Source organism: Peromyscus leucopus, chromosome 20, assembly GCF_004664715.2.
Source record: "Peromyscus leucopus breed LL Stock chromosome 20, UCI_PerLeu_2.1, whole genome shotgun sequence".
Lineage (NCBI taxonomy): Eukaryota > Metazoa > Chordata > Mammalia > Rodentia > Cricetidae > Peromyscus > Peromyscus leucopus.
Window position 1 is genome coordinate 18,004,946 of NC_051080.1, and position 15,360 is coordinate 18,020,305.

The 15,360-nt window shown below is 48.3% G+C and overlaps 1 protein-coding gene across 1 annotated transcript in view; it reads right to left on the reverse strand.

Moving 5' to 3' along the window:
• Tbc1d22a (TBC1 domain family member 22A) overlaps nucleotides 1-15,360 on the reverse strand; it is a 304,315-nt gene that overhangs the window by 106,730 nt on the left and 182,225 nt on the right. Inside the window, exon 11 of the mRNA XM_028878158.2 lies at nucleotides 1,880-2,007. Coding sequence (XP_028733991.1) covers nucleotides 1,880-2,007 — 128 coding nt within the window. The remainder of the gene's footprint in view (nucleotides 1-1,879; nucleotides 2,008-15,360) is intronic.

Below are 15,360 nucleotides of genomic sequence, written 5' to 3' on the forward strand. Positions count from 1 at the left end.
TTTTCTGTCTGCTCAAGGTGTGATTGACTCGATACTTGCTTTATTCATAATGGGACAAAATTACAAGGAACTCTGAGCTTAATGAGCAGGGCCTGGGTCATGAATGGCCTAAGCAATCACGGAAATGAGAGCATTTGCAATTTACAGGATATTAGGTTTTGTTTCCTGTCATCCAGCAGAGAGCCAATCGATGCACTCGACTGACAGCTACTTTAGCCGAACAGCTCCAGGTAAGGCTTTATTTCCCAGCTAATATTACTGAATGGGAATTCTGCAGCTGCCAAGTCCTGGACAGAAAACCTGCGAATCAGGAATATGCTCTGCCATCAAAAGCACCCAACGACATAGCCCACAGAACATGACCACATAGGCCTCCCTGACAGCACCACAGAACCCAGGAGGCAGGGCAGATAGAAGGGTTATTTTGATACCATGGGCACATTAGCTGCTTGTCTCATTGCTTCAACAAAACACCTGACCAAAGCAGCTGGAGGGAGGAAGGGCTTGTTTGGGCTCACAGTTCAAGGGGACAGGCCCCCATGCTGGGGAAGTCTCAACGGCAGGTGCGTGGGGCAGCTAGTCACGAGGCATCTGCAGTCAGGAAGCAGAGAGTGATGGATGCCAGGGCTCAGATCTCCTCCTCCCTTTCATTTAGTCTGTCAGTTGGGGTGAGTCTTCCAACCTCAGCCTAAGCTAATAAGCTTTCATAGTCTTGCCAAGAGGCTAACCTAATATAAATACTCTCACAAGTAGGCCCAGAGGCTAGCCTCTAGGTAACTCTAGATCCTGTCAAGTTGACAGCATTAACCATCATAGTAAGTATTAGGGAAAAAACAAAACAGAGACGGCCACAAAACCCACATATCCAATGTGGGGTACACAATGCACCACCAGCACTTAGAACACTTAGAACAAAAGGTGATGATCATTCAAGGGAGTTCTAAGCTCAGGCAGAGATAGTAGACACAGGGACCCAACAGCACCCTGGGCTGTGGGAAAGATGCAACATCCAGAACAATGTCCTGCGAGTTGCTAAACCAAAGACACTCTAAAGACTTAGTCTTGCTGTATAAGGGCCCTACCTCTACCAACCTCTTGTGTGATGCTCTGATGCCACCTTGTGCTAACACCTGCTACCTGGACCTGCCCCCAGCACCACTGCAGTGCCCCCTTTGCAAAGCCCTGGCACACAGCCCATGAAGGGCTCTCACGGCAGAGAAGACTTGACTCTTCCACTGGAAGGAAGAAAACCAACCTGATGCTTCTTTCCTAGCTCTCTGTGGACATCTGATGCCTCACCCCAGGCCATGGTGCCTACTGCTGCTGCTGCAAGTCAGTACCCACACCCCACAGCACAGGCCAGCTTCAGCAAGCCTCACACAAAATGAAAAGAGGCTAGAATAAGCAATGGACACTCAAGGGAGACAAGGCAGCTTCTTCCGGAAAACTCAATCTCCTGAAGACATGAATTTCATCAAAATTGGTGAAGAGTGGAAAATTTCATATTGTGCTGCATCTGTCTGAGGATTTCTTTAAATCTTTATTGTAAGTAACTCAAAACATAGACAACGTGTGAGTCCCGAGTGTGAAGTTTCTGGAAGAGTTGCTTGGATGTACAATGAAGGTACATGATTGCTCGGCCACACTTCCAGTTTGACTCTGCTGCTTAAAATGTAAATTGACAGTGAGAATGGGAGGGGACTGTCACCAAGCAGCTGGAGTGCAATCAGGTGACAAGGAGAACCTTATAAAGTCCTTTCCCTATCCTACATATAGTCAGATGACAGGAACACCAGAGCTAGACTTTTTAAGGACCCTCTGCAGGGAACCCAGTACAGGAGCAGACAGGATGGGGCAGGGCCAGGGGGTGGGGGCTCACCTGGTAGGTGTCCCACAGGCGGATGGTGCAGCGCAGGGGAAGTTCCCTCATCAGCAGGTTGTTCATCCAGCGGAAGGCAAACTGCAGGTATCGCACTTCGTGCCCATCCAGATGTCGGTGGACTCGCTCTGTACAACACAAGCACAGGCTGTCAGTGGAGCCTCGGGGCAAAGGACCAATCCCACTAAGGAAGGACTCCACAGTCCACTCTCCAAGAAGAAAACAAATAAGGGGATGGAGAGAAAGCTCAGTGGTTAAGAGCACTTATTGCTCTTGCAGAGGACCTGGGATCAATGTCCAGCACCCAGAGAGCAGTTCACAACCATCTGTAACTCCAGTTCCAGGGGACTCAATACCCTTTTCTGACCTATGGGGGCACCAGGCATATACATGGTGCACAGACACACATGCATGCGAAGTACCCATGTGCATAAAAATGAGTAATTTTTTAAAAAGAGAATAATGATGGTGACAATGATGGTAATGATGGTGATGATTCAAAGACCAACAGCTGTGTCAGGTGCATGTGCACATTTGGGGGTCTTCACACCCCAATGCCCAGGAAAAAAGAGAATCCCTACACATGGGGAACACAAATAAGAAGCACAGGGGTTCAGAGGAGTGTGCCAGTCTCTAGGGTGAAGGGGTTAAAAGAGAGAAGAGGAACTGAACCACCAAGCTCCTAGAGATTCCCTCCTCACCCAGGAATCATCCCACCTGCACCCAGACCCAGCAGACCTGTCCCTGTGCAGACCAGGCAGCCTTTAGGTGCAGGTCAAAGTACTAAAAACAACTGGACTTCACAAAGAGCCAGGCTTCACCAAACACTGTCCCCAAAGCATGGACCCTGTCTTAATTAGAGTTACTATTGCTAAGATAAAAAAAACATCATGACCAAAAGCAACTTGGGGAGGAAAGGGTTTATTTCACTCCCAGTTCCATATAATAGTTTATCATCAAAGGCAATGAGGGCAGGAACTCAAACAGGACAGGAGCCTGGAGGCAGAAGCTGATGCAGAGGCCATGGAGGAATGCTGCTTACTAGCTTGCTCCCATGGCTTGTTCAACCTGCTTTCTTGCATAACCCGGGACCACCAGCCCAAGGATGGCACCACCCACAAAGGGCTGGACCCCTCCCCCATCAATCACTAATTAAGAAAATGCTTTAGAGCCAGATCTTATGAAGGCATTTTCTCAATTGAGGTTCCCTTCTTTCAGATAACTCTAGCTTGTATCAAGTTGATATAAAACTAGCCGCCACAGACCCCTGCTAACTAGCTACTGGCCATGCCTCAGATGCAAGGCTTTCCCAACCACTGAAGGGAGAAACCCTGCCCCGAATTTCATAGATGACCCATGTCAGTGTAAAAATGGACATACTTAGCCAGGCTGCCGTGGCTGGGAGGCAGTCAGGCCCATAGGAGGTTATGACGGGCTGGCCCTAGACAAGCAAGGCCTCAGTGGGAAGGCAGTTCCTACACTCTCTGCTCACTGCTGTCCTCAGCTGACCAGAACACAAACATGCTGGGGCATGATGCACATGGAGCTGAGCCACAGTTTGTGATGCTTTGTCCCCTCAGGGTCCATGTGCTAGAGGCTGGGTCCTTGTACACAGTGGAAGAGACAGGGAAACCTTTAAGAACTATGGCCTTGGAGGAGTCCTCATGTGAAGGAACACCTGCCCTCAGAAGGAACTAGTGTGGTCCTCACAGAGCCTTGGTTGTTCTCACAAGAGGGCTGGTATAAAAGAAAAGCCCGGCTGGTTTCTGCCCTCCTCTTTGGCTCCTGTTCTGCAGCATGAGCTGTCCCTCTCCCAACTTTACCACGACTGTGGTGCCACCTGTCCTCACCAGAGATGAACTGATGCCAGCATCCTTTGCTTGAATCTCTGGAACTGAGAGCTACCTTAACCTCTTTTCCTTATAAGTAAGCAGGTTCAGGTATTTCATTATAGTACCACCAAACAGACTATTTTGGTGGGTCTGGAGGAGAAAGCTTAGGGATCAGGCCATTGTTAATGCTAGGAAGTGGAAAGCAATTCAAAATCTGTGAAAACAAGGGGGTGCACATCTACAGAATGGAGCTAATGATGGCAGCCAGGTTCCCTCCAGTCTTCACAGAGGCTGGAGCAAGGCACTAAGAAAGCAAACTGCCCTAAGACTTTTAGGAAAGGATTCCAGGAAGAGAGATGGTGGCCCTGAGACTCCCAGGAAAGGACACTGGGTGGATGATGGCCCTATGACCTCAGGAAAGGGCTCCTGGAATAAGCAGAAGGACCCAGAAGTCCCTGTATATCCGCCACATGCTGCTTCTACAGGAAAAGACTTAAGAACCAGGGTCCCAGGCCTAGCAGAGAGAGCCCCAACCCGACCATGCTGCTGAGCAGTGGGACTGGCTGCATGGTAGCCTGTCCAGTTGGTGCCACTCACTGCAGATACTCAGCTTGCACACAGGAGTTGGTCTGGATTCTGTTTACTAAAGATGTCTGGCACAGCCCTGTGCTAATAGGACTAACAGACTTCCTAATTCTAAACAAGAATTACTTCACGTCTGGAATTAGTTGTAGTTACTAAACTAAACTGACAGAAAGATCCAAAGGCCCAAGTGGCTCTCCATCCCAGCAACCTTTGCAGTTCCCCAAGGGCACACACATCCAGCTGGGACAGCAGCAGTCCCGGCCGTGGCCCAGCGCACTGAAGCAGGGCACTGCAGTTGATGGGAAATTCAAATCTGATGAACACTTGCAAACCAGCAGTTTAGAAAATGACTGAATTTACTCAACAAGTTCTTTCTGCACAGGAGCATGAGGAATGTGCTTTCATGAATATGCAGGTGGCTGCTTGGGGACCCGCAGGCCCAAGGGTGGTGGCAGCACTGAGGAGGAAAGCCCAGCACCTGCACACAGCAGGCAATGAGGGCAGACTGCAGGGCAGCCTATGCTGGTATCAGAAGAACCTGCTGCCAGAGCAGGTGCACCAGGCAGGTGCCCTGGGTCCACGGGCCACTTCCAGCCACAGTGATCCACTGTTACCAGCCTACAGCGGGTCTCGCGTCTACCTTCACTAGTGTGCAGCTCTTTGGCTGTCCTAGAGACGGCAGTGCAGGGATCAGCAGCAGCCACCCCATGATTCCCCCCTCAGACGGACTTGCTGGGTGCCCCTAAGTAAGTCAGGTCTTCATGGCTAGACCCAACTTCCCTAAGGGCAGAGAGGGTCTCCGAGGAGACTCTCTGTGTTAAAGGAGCAGCTGATGCTGGAGTTCTCCACCAAAGACTCAGAAAGGGTAAAGTAGAGAAAACAAGCCAGCACAGGGCTTACATCCAGGAGCCACAGCCTTCTGTGCCGGCCACATTCTCCCTTCAGTACTAGCAGCCCACCCACAAGGAAGGTCAGAATCTTAGGACCTGGAAAACAAACATGCACCCCAGAGGCAGGCAGCACCTTTCTAAGACAAACTGGCCGGAAACTGCTCAGAAAAATTAAACACATATTTCTGGACTATCTATCATTGGAATAACCTAGCAGAAGAGTGAAAATCAGCTCTCTTCTGCTTTTCCTCCCACAGGGTGTGTGCACTCTCGATCTCTCCCTCTCTCCCTCCTCCCTCTCTCTCTTTCTCTCTCTCTCCTTTCTCTCTTTCCTATCTTTCTCTTCATGTCCCTATTATAATAAACTCTCCACGTGGAGAAAAAAGAGTGAAAATCAACCCTTCCTGCCCATACAAGGGAGCAGCAAGCTGTAGCCCCCACCCTACACACACACACACACACACACACACACACACACACACACACACACACACACACGTAAGGCTAACTTGGTAAGGGGCAGGTTCTACCAGGAGTGCATGATAGGCCCCAGGTGTGGTCACCTCCCTTTGCAGAGCCCCTGCAGAATGACCACAACACTGACAACAATAACTACAACGGACACAAGTCAACCCCTACAGGGGAGGAGTTACCGTGCATCAGTCCCCTGCAAGAACACACAAGAGACCTCCACACCAGGGCTACCTCTAAAACCAAGCCACTGGAGAGTAAGCTCTCCTCTCCTCCAAGAGCCAAGCAGGACAAGCCTGGAGCCTCGCAGCTGCCCATGTCACCAGGCTTCTGAGCACTTGGCCTTCTCTTCTACTCAGCATGAGACCTTGAACTCCTAGGAGTTTACTAAAGGGTAAACACCACAACATGAGACCATGAGGACCTCTGTGAGTGTCTATGGCCAGTGTTCTGCCCAGTGTCCTAAACACTGCCAGGGTGAAAAATGTCCACCCTGGAGCTACCTGGACAGTGACCTTGTTCATAGGGAAGTGGCCATTTTTCACTGACTGCATCTTCCTCGGGGAACAGGTAATGAATGATAAAGTGGGCCAGCTTCTAATGTGCATAATGAGTCTTTGGAAGGACTGCCTCCTATTTTGAACATGGTGTAAGATGGACCACTAAACTCTAGGCATGACTTCCGACTTATATACATTAGAGCTGTGAATGTGTGTGCTGAAATGACTCATTTCTACTGTTTTATAAGCGGCCACGAGCACATGCTCTCTCACTGATAAAGGAAACTGGTCAGCAATAATTCCAAAACCAGAATTTCCATTTCAGTGGTAAACAGGGCTCACACATAATGAACAAGTGGGCAGATATAATTGTTATCATCTTTCAAGCCAAAACATCCTGTGTGGCAGGGAGAGGAGCAGTACTAGGAAGTCATCAGGAGGGACAGTAGCCACCGCCTGCAGAGTGCTCTCCTCTGTGGGTTCAATAGCGGGCCCATGGGCTGAAATCTTGCCAAAAACATCTCGTCTCCTGGACTGAAAGTGCAGGTAAATTATGCAAACACATTGCATCCTGGAGCTCCCACTACAGGTTAGCAGAATTGACATGGGACCAGGCAACAAAGATTTATTTGTGCAAAGAGGATACACAATGGCCCACATTTAGATACCTGACAAAGAAATCTTTTAATCCCCCTGCTGAGCTGAGGGCAGACTGAACACCGCCTACTTTCGCTGGGCCTCGATTGAATGGGTTTTGATTAAAGGGAAAGATTCCGATCCTCTCATCAGTTAGGAAGATAAAAACGAACAGAAACAAGAGCAACTAACAGTCAACTCTGCGGCAGAAAAAGGCAGGTCTCGAATGGGGGATGAGGGGCTGAACCAAGAACCAAGGAAGAAGACCAATCTCAGAAAACCATACTGGGGGTGATGACAGCAGCAACCACCCTCCCTGAGAACAGCCGGGCAAGCTTCCTCACAGCAATGTCCGTGTGCTCACCAACCTCCAGCAGAGTATGCTCAGAAAAACATCAGGAGGGCTGAAGTGGGAGAAGAGTCAACACAGATGGCCCACAGGAAGTGAGGGCTCTGGAGGCACACAGGCCAGGGCTGTGCAAACCAAGGCTATGGAGACCAGGGCTCTAGGGCTCAGGCCTAAGCAAAGCGACCTACTTTCCAACAGCAAACAGGAGTGCACCTTCCTAGCTCAGGATTCCAGCCAAGGAAGGGGCTCTCCCTCCCTCCTGGCCAAAGGTGGTAGAGAGTGGAGCAAGGCCCCTTTCAGATGGACTGAAAGGGCACCTGGGCCGGCCTGAAGCACAGACCAGGCTTAGTTTTGTGCCTGGGAATAATCTGGTTCAGGAAAATCAGAATGGCCGAGCAGTGCCGATGCACACGAGTGAGCTGTACTGCCCATAATGAGCTGCAACACGTCCCACCAACACCACTACACTAATAATGGTCAGATAACCTCCTCAGAAAAAAAAAAAAATTCTTTTCCTCAGAAATTGTAATGGAAATCAATAGGAAGTAAGATTTATTTAGAAAATTTTAGCACCATTTCAGAAATGTGCTGATCAGGCAGAGAGAGAAATCCCAACATCCTTGCTGCTGCTCCTGAGCCAAGAGCTCCGAATCTCAGCTGATCCCTGGACCAAAGGGGCTGAAGGGGCTTCCTGCCCCCCAAAGGCATCCCAGGAGCCCAGGAGGCTAAATGATGAGAGCCAGGAAAGCTGGCTTCCCAGAGGTGCATCTGCAGCCTAGCTCAGAAGCTGCCACCTACTGTGTGCTGAGTTTCAAGAGACCCTGTGCCTGGTCCTGACAGGGAGCCCTGAAAACCTTGCAATGTCTCTGTCATACAAATGGGGTTCCTGGTGGGCAGTGGACAACTCTAGGATGGGGACTGGTCACCTAAAACCAGAAGTTTTGCTAGACCATAGGAAGGATAGAGGAGTGGGACAATGAGTGCCACCACGCACCCAAGATGCACTTGCTCACGCCCACAATGTACCCCATAGGAGCTCTCAGCAGCCAACTCTGTGGCGCTTCCTAGGAGGCCAGAACTATGATACTGTGGAGAGGTGATGATCCTGATACTGCAGGGATGGGCATGAAGCTCCATAGAACCACTGACTCTACCCTATGCATCTCTTCATTGGGTTAATGCCCCTGGCCCATGCCCCCACAATAAAACTGTAGCTGTGTGTGCATGCTTCCTGGATCTTATAAGTCACTTCAAAGAGTTAGCCAGCCTTAGGGCTAAGGACACTTGAATTCTGAGCCAGTCAGTAAGAAACACACATGGCCTGGGTACCACAATATGGTTGGCATCTGGGAGGAGGGTAGTCATGGTGGCTTCATCCTGTGACTTGTAAACTCTGACTCAAATTCTAGGTGGATAGCATTAGGAGTATGGTGGACACCAGGTTGGGCATGCAGAGAGGCAATATACTTGCCACCATCAAATGGCCCAAAGGGCTGATATCTCCAACAGACCTGAGGGTAGAGGACAAATGTGTTCCTTCAAAACAAGTCCTCCAAGGGCCATTTTAACATGGCCAACAAGGCACACAACTGTTGTCTTCTTCCATGCTCAACACTGTGTTCGTGAGGGCAGTCAGAACCAGAAGGCACAATGTTTCAAGGCAAGCAAGCCTGATGTAATCAATTCAGCCCTAGGAAGGGGCCACAGCTTACTCAGTCCTGGGACTTGCAGGAAGAAGACAATACCTCCCACTCTTGGGACCTGGTGAACATGAGCCCAGAATATAATTAAGCCTTCTGGCAGGCTGTATAGCATCAGCATGTATCTGACACTACAGCACACAATCTTCTCATCTCTGGAGAGGCATTAAGGTCTATTTTTTGACAGTAACATAATCTAAAATACAGGTTCTTCTGGAGCTACACAGAGCTGAGGCAACGAGGTATTAGATCACTCTTGCTTCACAGATATGCTCATAAGCATCTCGATAAGCCCCTCCAAGACAGACCTGTCATCACACCAGAAAGCAACTACCAATCAGATTCCACTGGAAAAGGCAGCACTGAGTTTCCTGGAGGGCCAGCACTCAGGGTCTGACTGTACTCTCCTTGACAGATCAGTGAAGACTGCAGAAGAGAAGGGGAGCAGAGGACAGGGCAGCTAGAAGACACCCCCGTGAGGGCTTAGCTCCTATCTTCTCCATTCAATTTGTGTGCGTGTGCAGGTGAATTTGCACACACAGAGGCCAGCGGTCACTATCAGGTGGTGCCCTCAATCACTCTCCACCTTATTTTTGTTTGTTTTGTTTTGTTTTCTGAGGCAGGGTTTCTCTGTGTAGTCCTGACTGTCCTGAAACTCACTCTGTAGCCCAGGCTGGCCTAGAACTCATAGAGATCTGCCTGCCTCCGCCTCCCAAGTGCTGGGATTAAAGGCATGCACCACGACCACATGGCCTCTCCACCTTATTTTTTGAAACAGGGCATCTCATAAAACCAGGAGCTCACCAATTCAACTAGGCTGGCTGGCCCGTGAGCCCAGAGAGCTTTCTGTCTCCATTTCCCCATATCCAGGATTAAAGTCATACACTGCCACGTCTACTTTTTTTTACTTGGGTGAGGGGATCTGAACTCAGGTTTTCACATTTACATGAAAGGCATTTTACCAACTGAGCAATCTTCCTAGGCCTCATCCCATACAACTCTCAAGAGATGACATTGTAAAGATCCAAAAAGGGACTGTAGCATTTGGAAGGCAGCTACACTCACTCGTGTTGGAAGCATCTGAAGAGCAACTTTTAATTTTAATATTTGTCCAAATCTTCTTTATGCTCCCAGTTTGGGTAGCTTTCTAGGAGATCAACTCCAATACTGAACTTCAATGCACAAAGGCTGTGTTCCTACAAACCACAGAACCTGAGGTTTAAAGCATCTCATTCAAGTTCACTTTTCACTGTGGCCAAGACATGGTACAAGTTCCTTTACATGGTATGTGTGTTCTGCCACTGAATTTCTTTCCCATCTTTGTGGAAATCAATTGCCCATGTGTGTGGCTCTCTCCAAACAGTCTTCCATCCCAGTGATCTTTATCTCAGTGTCAATAATGCATGGCCATGATCACCATTCTTGAACTCAGCCAAAGCTGGGCCTGGTGTGTTGTTCATCTTGCTGGAATGTGTCTGGGTATGCCAGGGGCTCTGTGTTTGCCTGTGAACTGAAAGATCAGCTTGCCCCTTTCTGCAGAAAAGCAGGCTGTGCTTTAACTGGGATTGAATTTAATGTGTGTCAGTTAGAGGAAAATGTTATTTAACACCCTGACTTTCCAAGGCTATGGGCATGACTGGGTCATTTTGAATTTCTCTTGGCTATATTTTGTAGCTTTCATGTTCAGGATGATTGCATCAAGTGTTCCTGAAATATTTCACATTTTTATGCTACTCTAACAGGTTATGTTCATTACCTCTCAACTGCTAATGTCTGTATGTATACTTGTATGCACACACATACTCTCAAATCAGGTCAGTGGACAACCTGGAATGTCATTCCTCAGGAGGTGCCATCCACATCCACCTGGCTATTTTTGAGACAGGGTCTCTTGCTGGACTGGAATTCACCAAGTAAGTAGGCTGGCTGGCCAGTAAGCCCCAGGTATCTACCTGTCTCTGCCTCCCCAGCACTGGGATTATAAGTATGCACCACAGTTGCCTATTAAAGAATAAAAAGAAAAGTCATGTGGGCTCTGAGTATCAAACTCAGATCCACCAACTGAGCTATCTTCCCAGCCTACTCGATTGCTGGTTTCTTGTTGCTATGATGCTACAACATTATTTCTGTCTGTTGGCCTGGTGTCCTGAAGCCTTCCAAAATTCTCTTCCAGGTTCTAGTTAGTTCTCTTGTTACTTCCAACAGCTTTCAAGAGATGAAGGGGTTCCGTTTCTCCTTTTCCAGTCTGAGGGCCATGGGCACACTACATGTGCTTCCATTTGCTGGTTTTGCCTCTGTGCACTGGCTGGACTCCCTGTATGCATGTTGAATAGAAGTAGTGAGAATGAGCAGGCCTGGAGAAAGCATTCAGGCTCACATCATGTGTATGAGCTCAGCTGCAGGCTTTTGCAGAAGCCTTCTGTCAGAGTTAGGATGTTGCCCTCCACTCCTGGATCACTGGGGCTTTCATTAAGAACTAACACAAGGCTTTGTCGAACACTTCTCCTGCACATGCTGAGATAATTTTACGGGTCTGTCCTTTTTTGATATTTTAACATAATAGACTATATCAGAGGCTTTTTCAACAGTTAAATCAACCATGCATTCAAGGACACAGCACATGTCACAGTGATATATTATTCTTTTAATACAGTATTGGATTTGATTTGCCAAAAGTTTTGTTGAGGATTTTCCCATCTATGTTCTCAGAGGATACTGGTCTGTCTCTACTTTCTTTAAAAGCACCTTTGGTTTGGGAATCAGGGAAACACCAACTCTACAGAATAAACTGTGAAGCATGTTCCCCTGTTTATTGGACCAGCAGCCCATGTAGAATCAGTTATCCTTCAATGAATGTTTTCCAGTGAAGGCATCTACAATCTTCACTGAGGGAAGATTCAAACTCCAACTCGCTTGATCTCATGAATGTGGGCATATTCAAAACATCCACTTCTGCTAGGGCCAGCTGTGTGGTTCTGTTTTTAGAAAAAAATACCTGTCTCATAACACTGTCAAATGTATTGTCAGAAAGTGAGCAACAGTCCCATCTCCCTCAAGCTTGGGGATCTGCACAGCAGGGACTGTCCCAACACTAACCAGCTGACTATAAACATTCACATATTGATTTTTCCCATGTATTGATTTTTCCCAAACAAACTTGGATTCACTCCATCTAACTCCCCACCCCAATTCCTTAAGGCAGGAGCTGACATCCCTGATTTGATAACTCAAGTTTCCTTCAGGAACAGGTATCTAGTACTGTGTGTTTCCCTCTATGCACTGCTTTGTCTGTGTTCAATAAATTCTCTACCACTGTATTTCTGATCATTTACTTCGAAATAGCTTCTAATGTCCTTTGTTGACTTCTCCCATGCTCACTGGGCTACTTACAGGTATATGGATTGCTTTAGAAACCATTGGGCATCTCCCAGTTGTCTTACAGATTTCTACACTAGCTCCACTGTTCTCAGAGAGCATGCCTCATATTCCTTAAATACTCTTAAGCTCACTGAGATGTCTGCTATGCAAATGTGTAGGGTAAGATGCACATCCTTAGAGTGCCTGTAAGTCAAGCAGGTGCAGTTTACTGACAGTGCTGTTCAGGTGCCCTGTGCCCCTACTGGTTCTCTGTCTCCCTGTTCTGCTGCTAAGGAGAAGCGACCGAAACCTGCAACTATAAAGCAAATCATCCATTTCTTCTTAAAAGTTTGGAATTTTGTTCTGAATATTTTGAAACTCTATCAATACATGCAGTAATAGTTGGTAGTAGGGGCAGTTGACTGACTTTTGCTCTTATAAAATGACCCTTTGGTGAAATGTTTTATGTATTATATATAAAGGTTTCTATAGCATGTATATAAGTACATATGTGATTATGCTATATAAAAGATTATATTGCTCATTCTTAACTCTGTCTGACTTTGGGCAGTGACTTTCATTTTGTTTAGGGTGGTGTGAGCATCACGTTACTTTTAAATCATGTGTCTTTGTATTTCAGAGGGACTCCATGAATCACATCGGTGGATCCCGCCTTTTGGGCCAGTCTGACACATGTGCCTTTTGATTGGCATGCAAGGCCACCAGTGTGTGCTTCTCTCCCTGCTGGACTGGACCCTGGCCTGTTACTCCTGGTGCTCCGTCTGTCCCGTCATTCTTTTCTCACCATGCACACTCTTCTTCCGGTTGTCATCATGGAGTCAGCACCTCAGCTGGATGATTCCACTTGGCCTCCTGGGCAGCTCCCTGGCCACAGCTCGGCTATCCTGTCACTGCAGAGTTCACAGCCTAGAGCCTGGCCAGCTCGCCTTTGAGAGCTTCACACAGCCGGGCACGCAGTGTGAGGACTCAGACACCAGTCCGTTCCTCCCCTGCCAGCACGGTGCTGATCCTCCCTTGGTTCCCCACCTCTCTCCACACGGCTGTGGTCATTGTCACTGTTTCTGCTTTAGCTTTCTATTTCCTCCTGCTCCTTGGGTTCTTTTAAATTTTATCTTTAAAAAAAAAATGTTGATTTGACCTCCGTTTCTAGGGATGCTTTTTTTTTTCTTTTGGCTAGCAACTTTGGAGTTCTCCTTTCAGTGGGTTGTACATGTGGCTCTGCTGCTGCCTGAGATGCTCCGAAGCCATCTGCCATGACCCTGACACTTCTCCGGCTCCCTTTCACATTTTTTTTCTCAGTGGCTTTAAGCACTGTGACTATGAGGTGACTCTGTCTGACTGTCTTGCATCTCTTGCTCAGTTTCCACTTGCCTCTGTGATTCTCTGGACTTAACAGCTTCTAAGTGTTTCCCAAAAAGCCAGTACATGTCGCCCAGGACATTCTTCCTGTTCCCATAGAGTGGACACCAATCACAGGTACATAAGCTGCCAGAACCTTCCTTGAGGCCACAGGTACCATTTCCATTGTCTTCCTCCTTGTTCTTTCATTTTGCACAGACCCCTGCTGCTGTGCCTGTGAGCTCAGGGAGCTTCTCAAGAGTCTAGTCTCCCATAATCCCACACAGTGTGTTTTCCATTTGTTTTACTGAAGTCTCGATCTTCATAAACTCAGTGGGGACCACTCTGACGTCTTCCGTCTCTGCTTGGCATGATCTCTATTTCCCCATGGTTGCCGTCATTGTCTCCGTGTCCCTGACTAGTGCTACCTCATGTCACTGTCTAACCAGTCGGCCCCGTGCAGGCTACAGTACAGTTCTAACTGACATCTGGCCCGCTAGAGTTCCCTGCACCCCCACGCCCACCACGCCTGGCAGTGCCACTGGGAGGTGGTGCTGGGACACCGTGCATGTTGGGTGCTGAACTTGTGTCCTCTAATTCTTGATTTTAAGATTTTGCCTGAGGTGCTTTGTCTTTCTTTCTGGCTTTGGGCAGAGGAATGACAGGGCTTGTCCCCTGGATGCTTAGGAAAACCCTTCTGAGCTCTGCTCAGGGTTGATAATTGCAGCATTCCCAGCTCAGGCCTTCGGAAACAGAATCCATCCCACTCAGGGGCTTTGCCCTGTCTCTGTGACTCTCCTTGAGGGACCCATGGAGGACACCTTTCATGCTGCCCTTCCTTTCAGCCTCAGCTCTTCCTCAGAGTGCTGTCTGAACACAGAGATCACTGGGCTCTTCTCAGGACCCTCCTCATTGTGCCCAGAGACACAAACTTAGCTAGAAACACCACTAACTGATGACAACACAGTCTTTGTGGTCCAGTTTTGAAGTGAGGCTTCACAAAGCTGCAAACAGAAGTGAGTTTCCATCCAGAGGTTGGCCTGGAAAAGACTGTTCCAGCTTCAATGAATAAAGTAGTTGGCAAAATCCACTTGCTTACAGCTATAGGATCCAAGACCCAAGCTCTGTGCTGCCTGTTGGCTGAGGCCACCTGCAGGTCCTGACTATGTGGGCTTCTCCAACCAGCTGCTCACTTCAGGAGCAAGGTGCATGCCTAGCACCACTTTGCAAGGTGGAATCTCAGCTGATGTGATGAGACACACATGACAACAGTATCAAGACACAGGTGTCACCCAAACTACAGAAAAGCTGATTCCATGGAGACAGGAAGACTGCCAGGTCCATAGCTCCATGGACCACCTTAGGGTCTGCCCATCACATTCACTTCATACCTGCTCCCATCTGTAGCATGGCACAAAGGGAGGGGGGGCTTGACTCCCCAGAGTCCAGCTCAGAGGAAAGCAATACTGAGGGAGGATCAGGCCCAGTCTGCCAGACTGCCAGCTCCAAACGGCAGGCTAACACCCTAATCAAACTGAGGAAGACACAGAGAAACTCCCAGCCAAACAAGCACAGAAGCCTCAGACACATACATGACAGGTCAGTTCCTCAGAGTCAGTCCTGACACAGCCCAGTGTGGTTGAAGCAGCCAAGTTCTCTGGGGACATTCACCTCTGCTGAATCAACTTAATACTGAGAACACAGTACTACAAAACTGTCTGAGCTGCAACTTAGACGCACAACCTCCCCATGCCTGGTGCCAGTGTCTGTTCACCCTTCATTCCCAGCACACACATCACAGT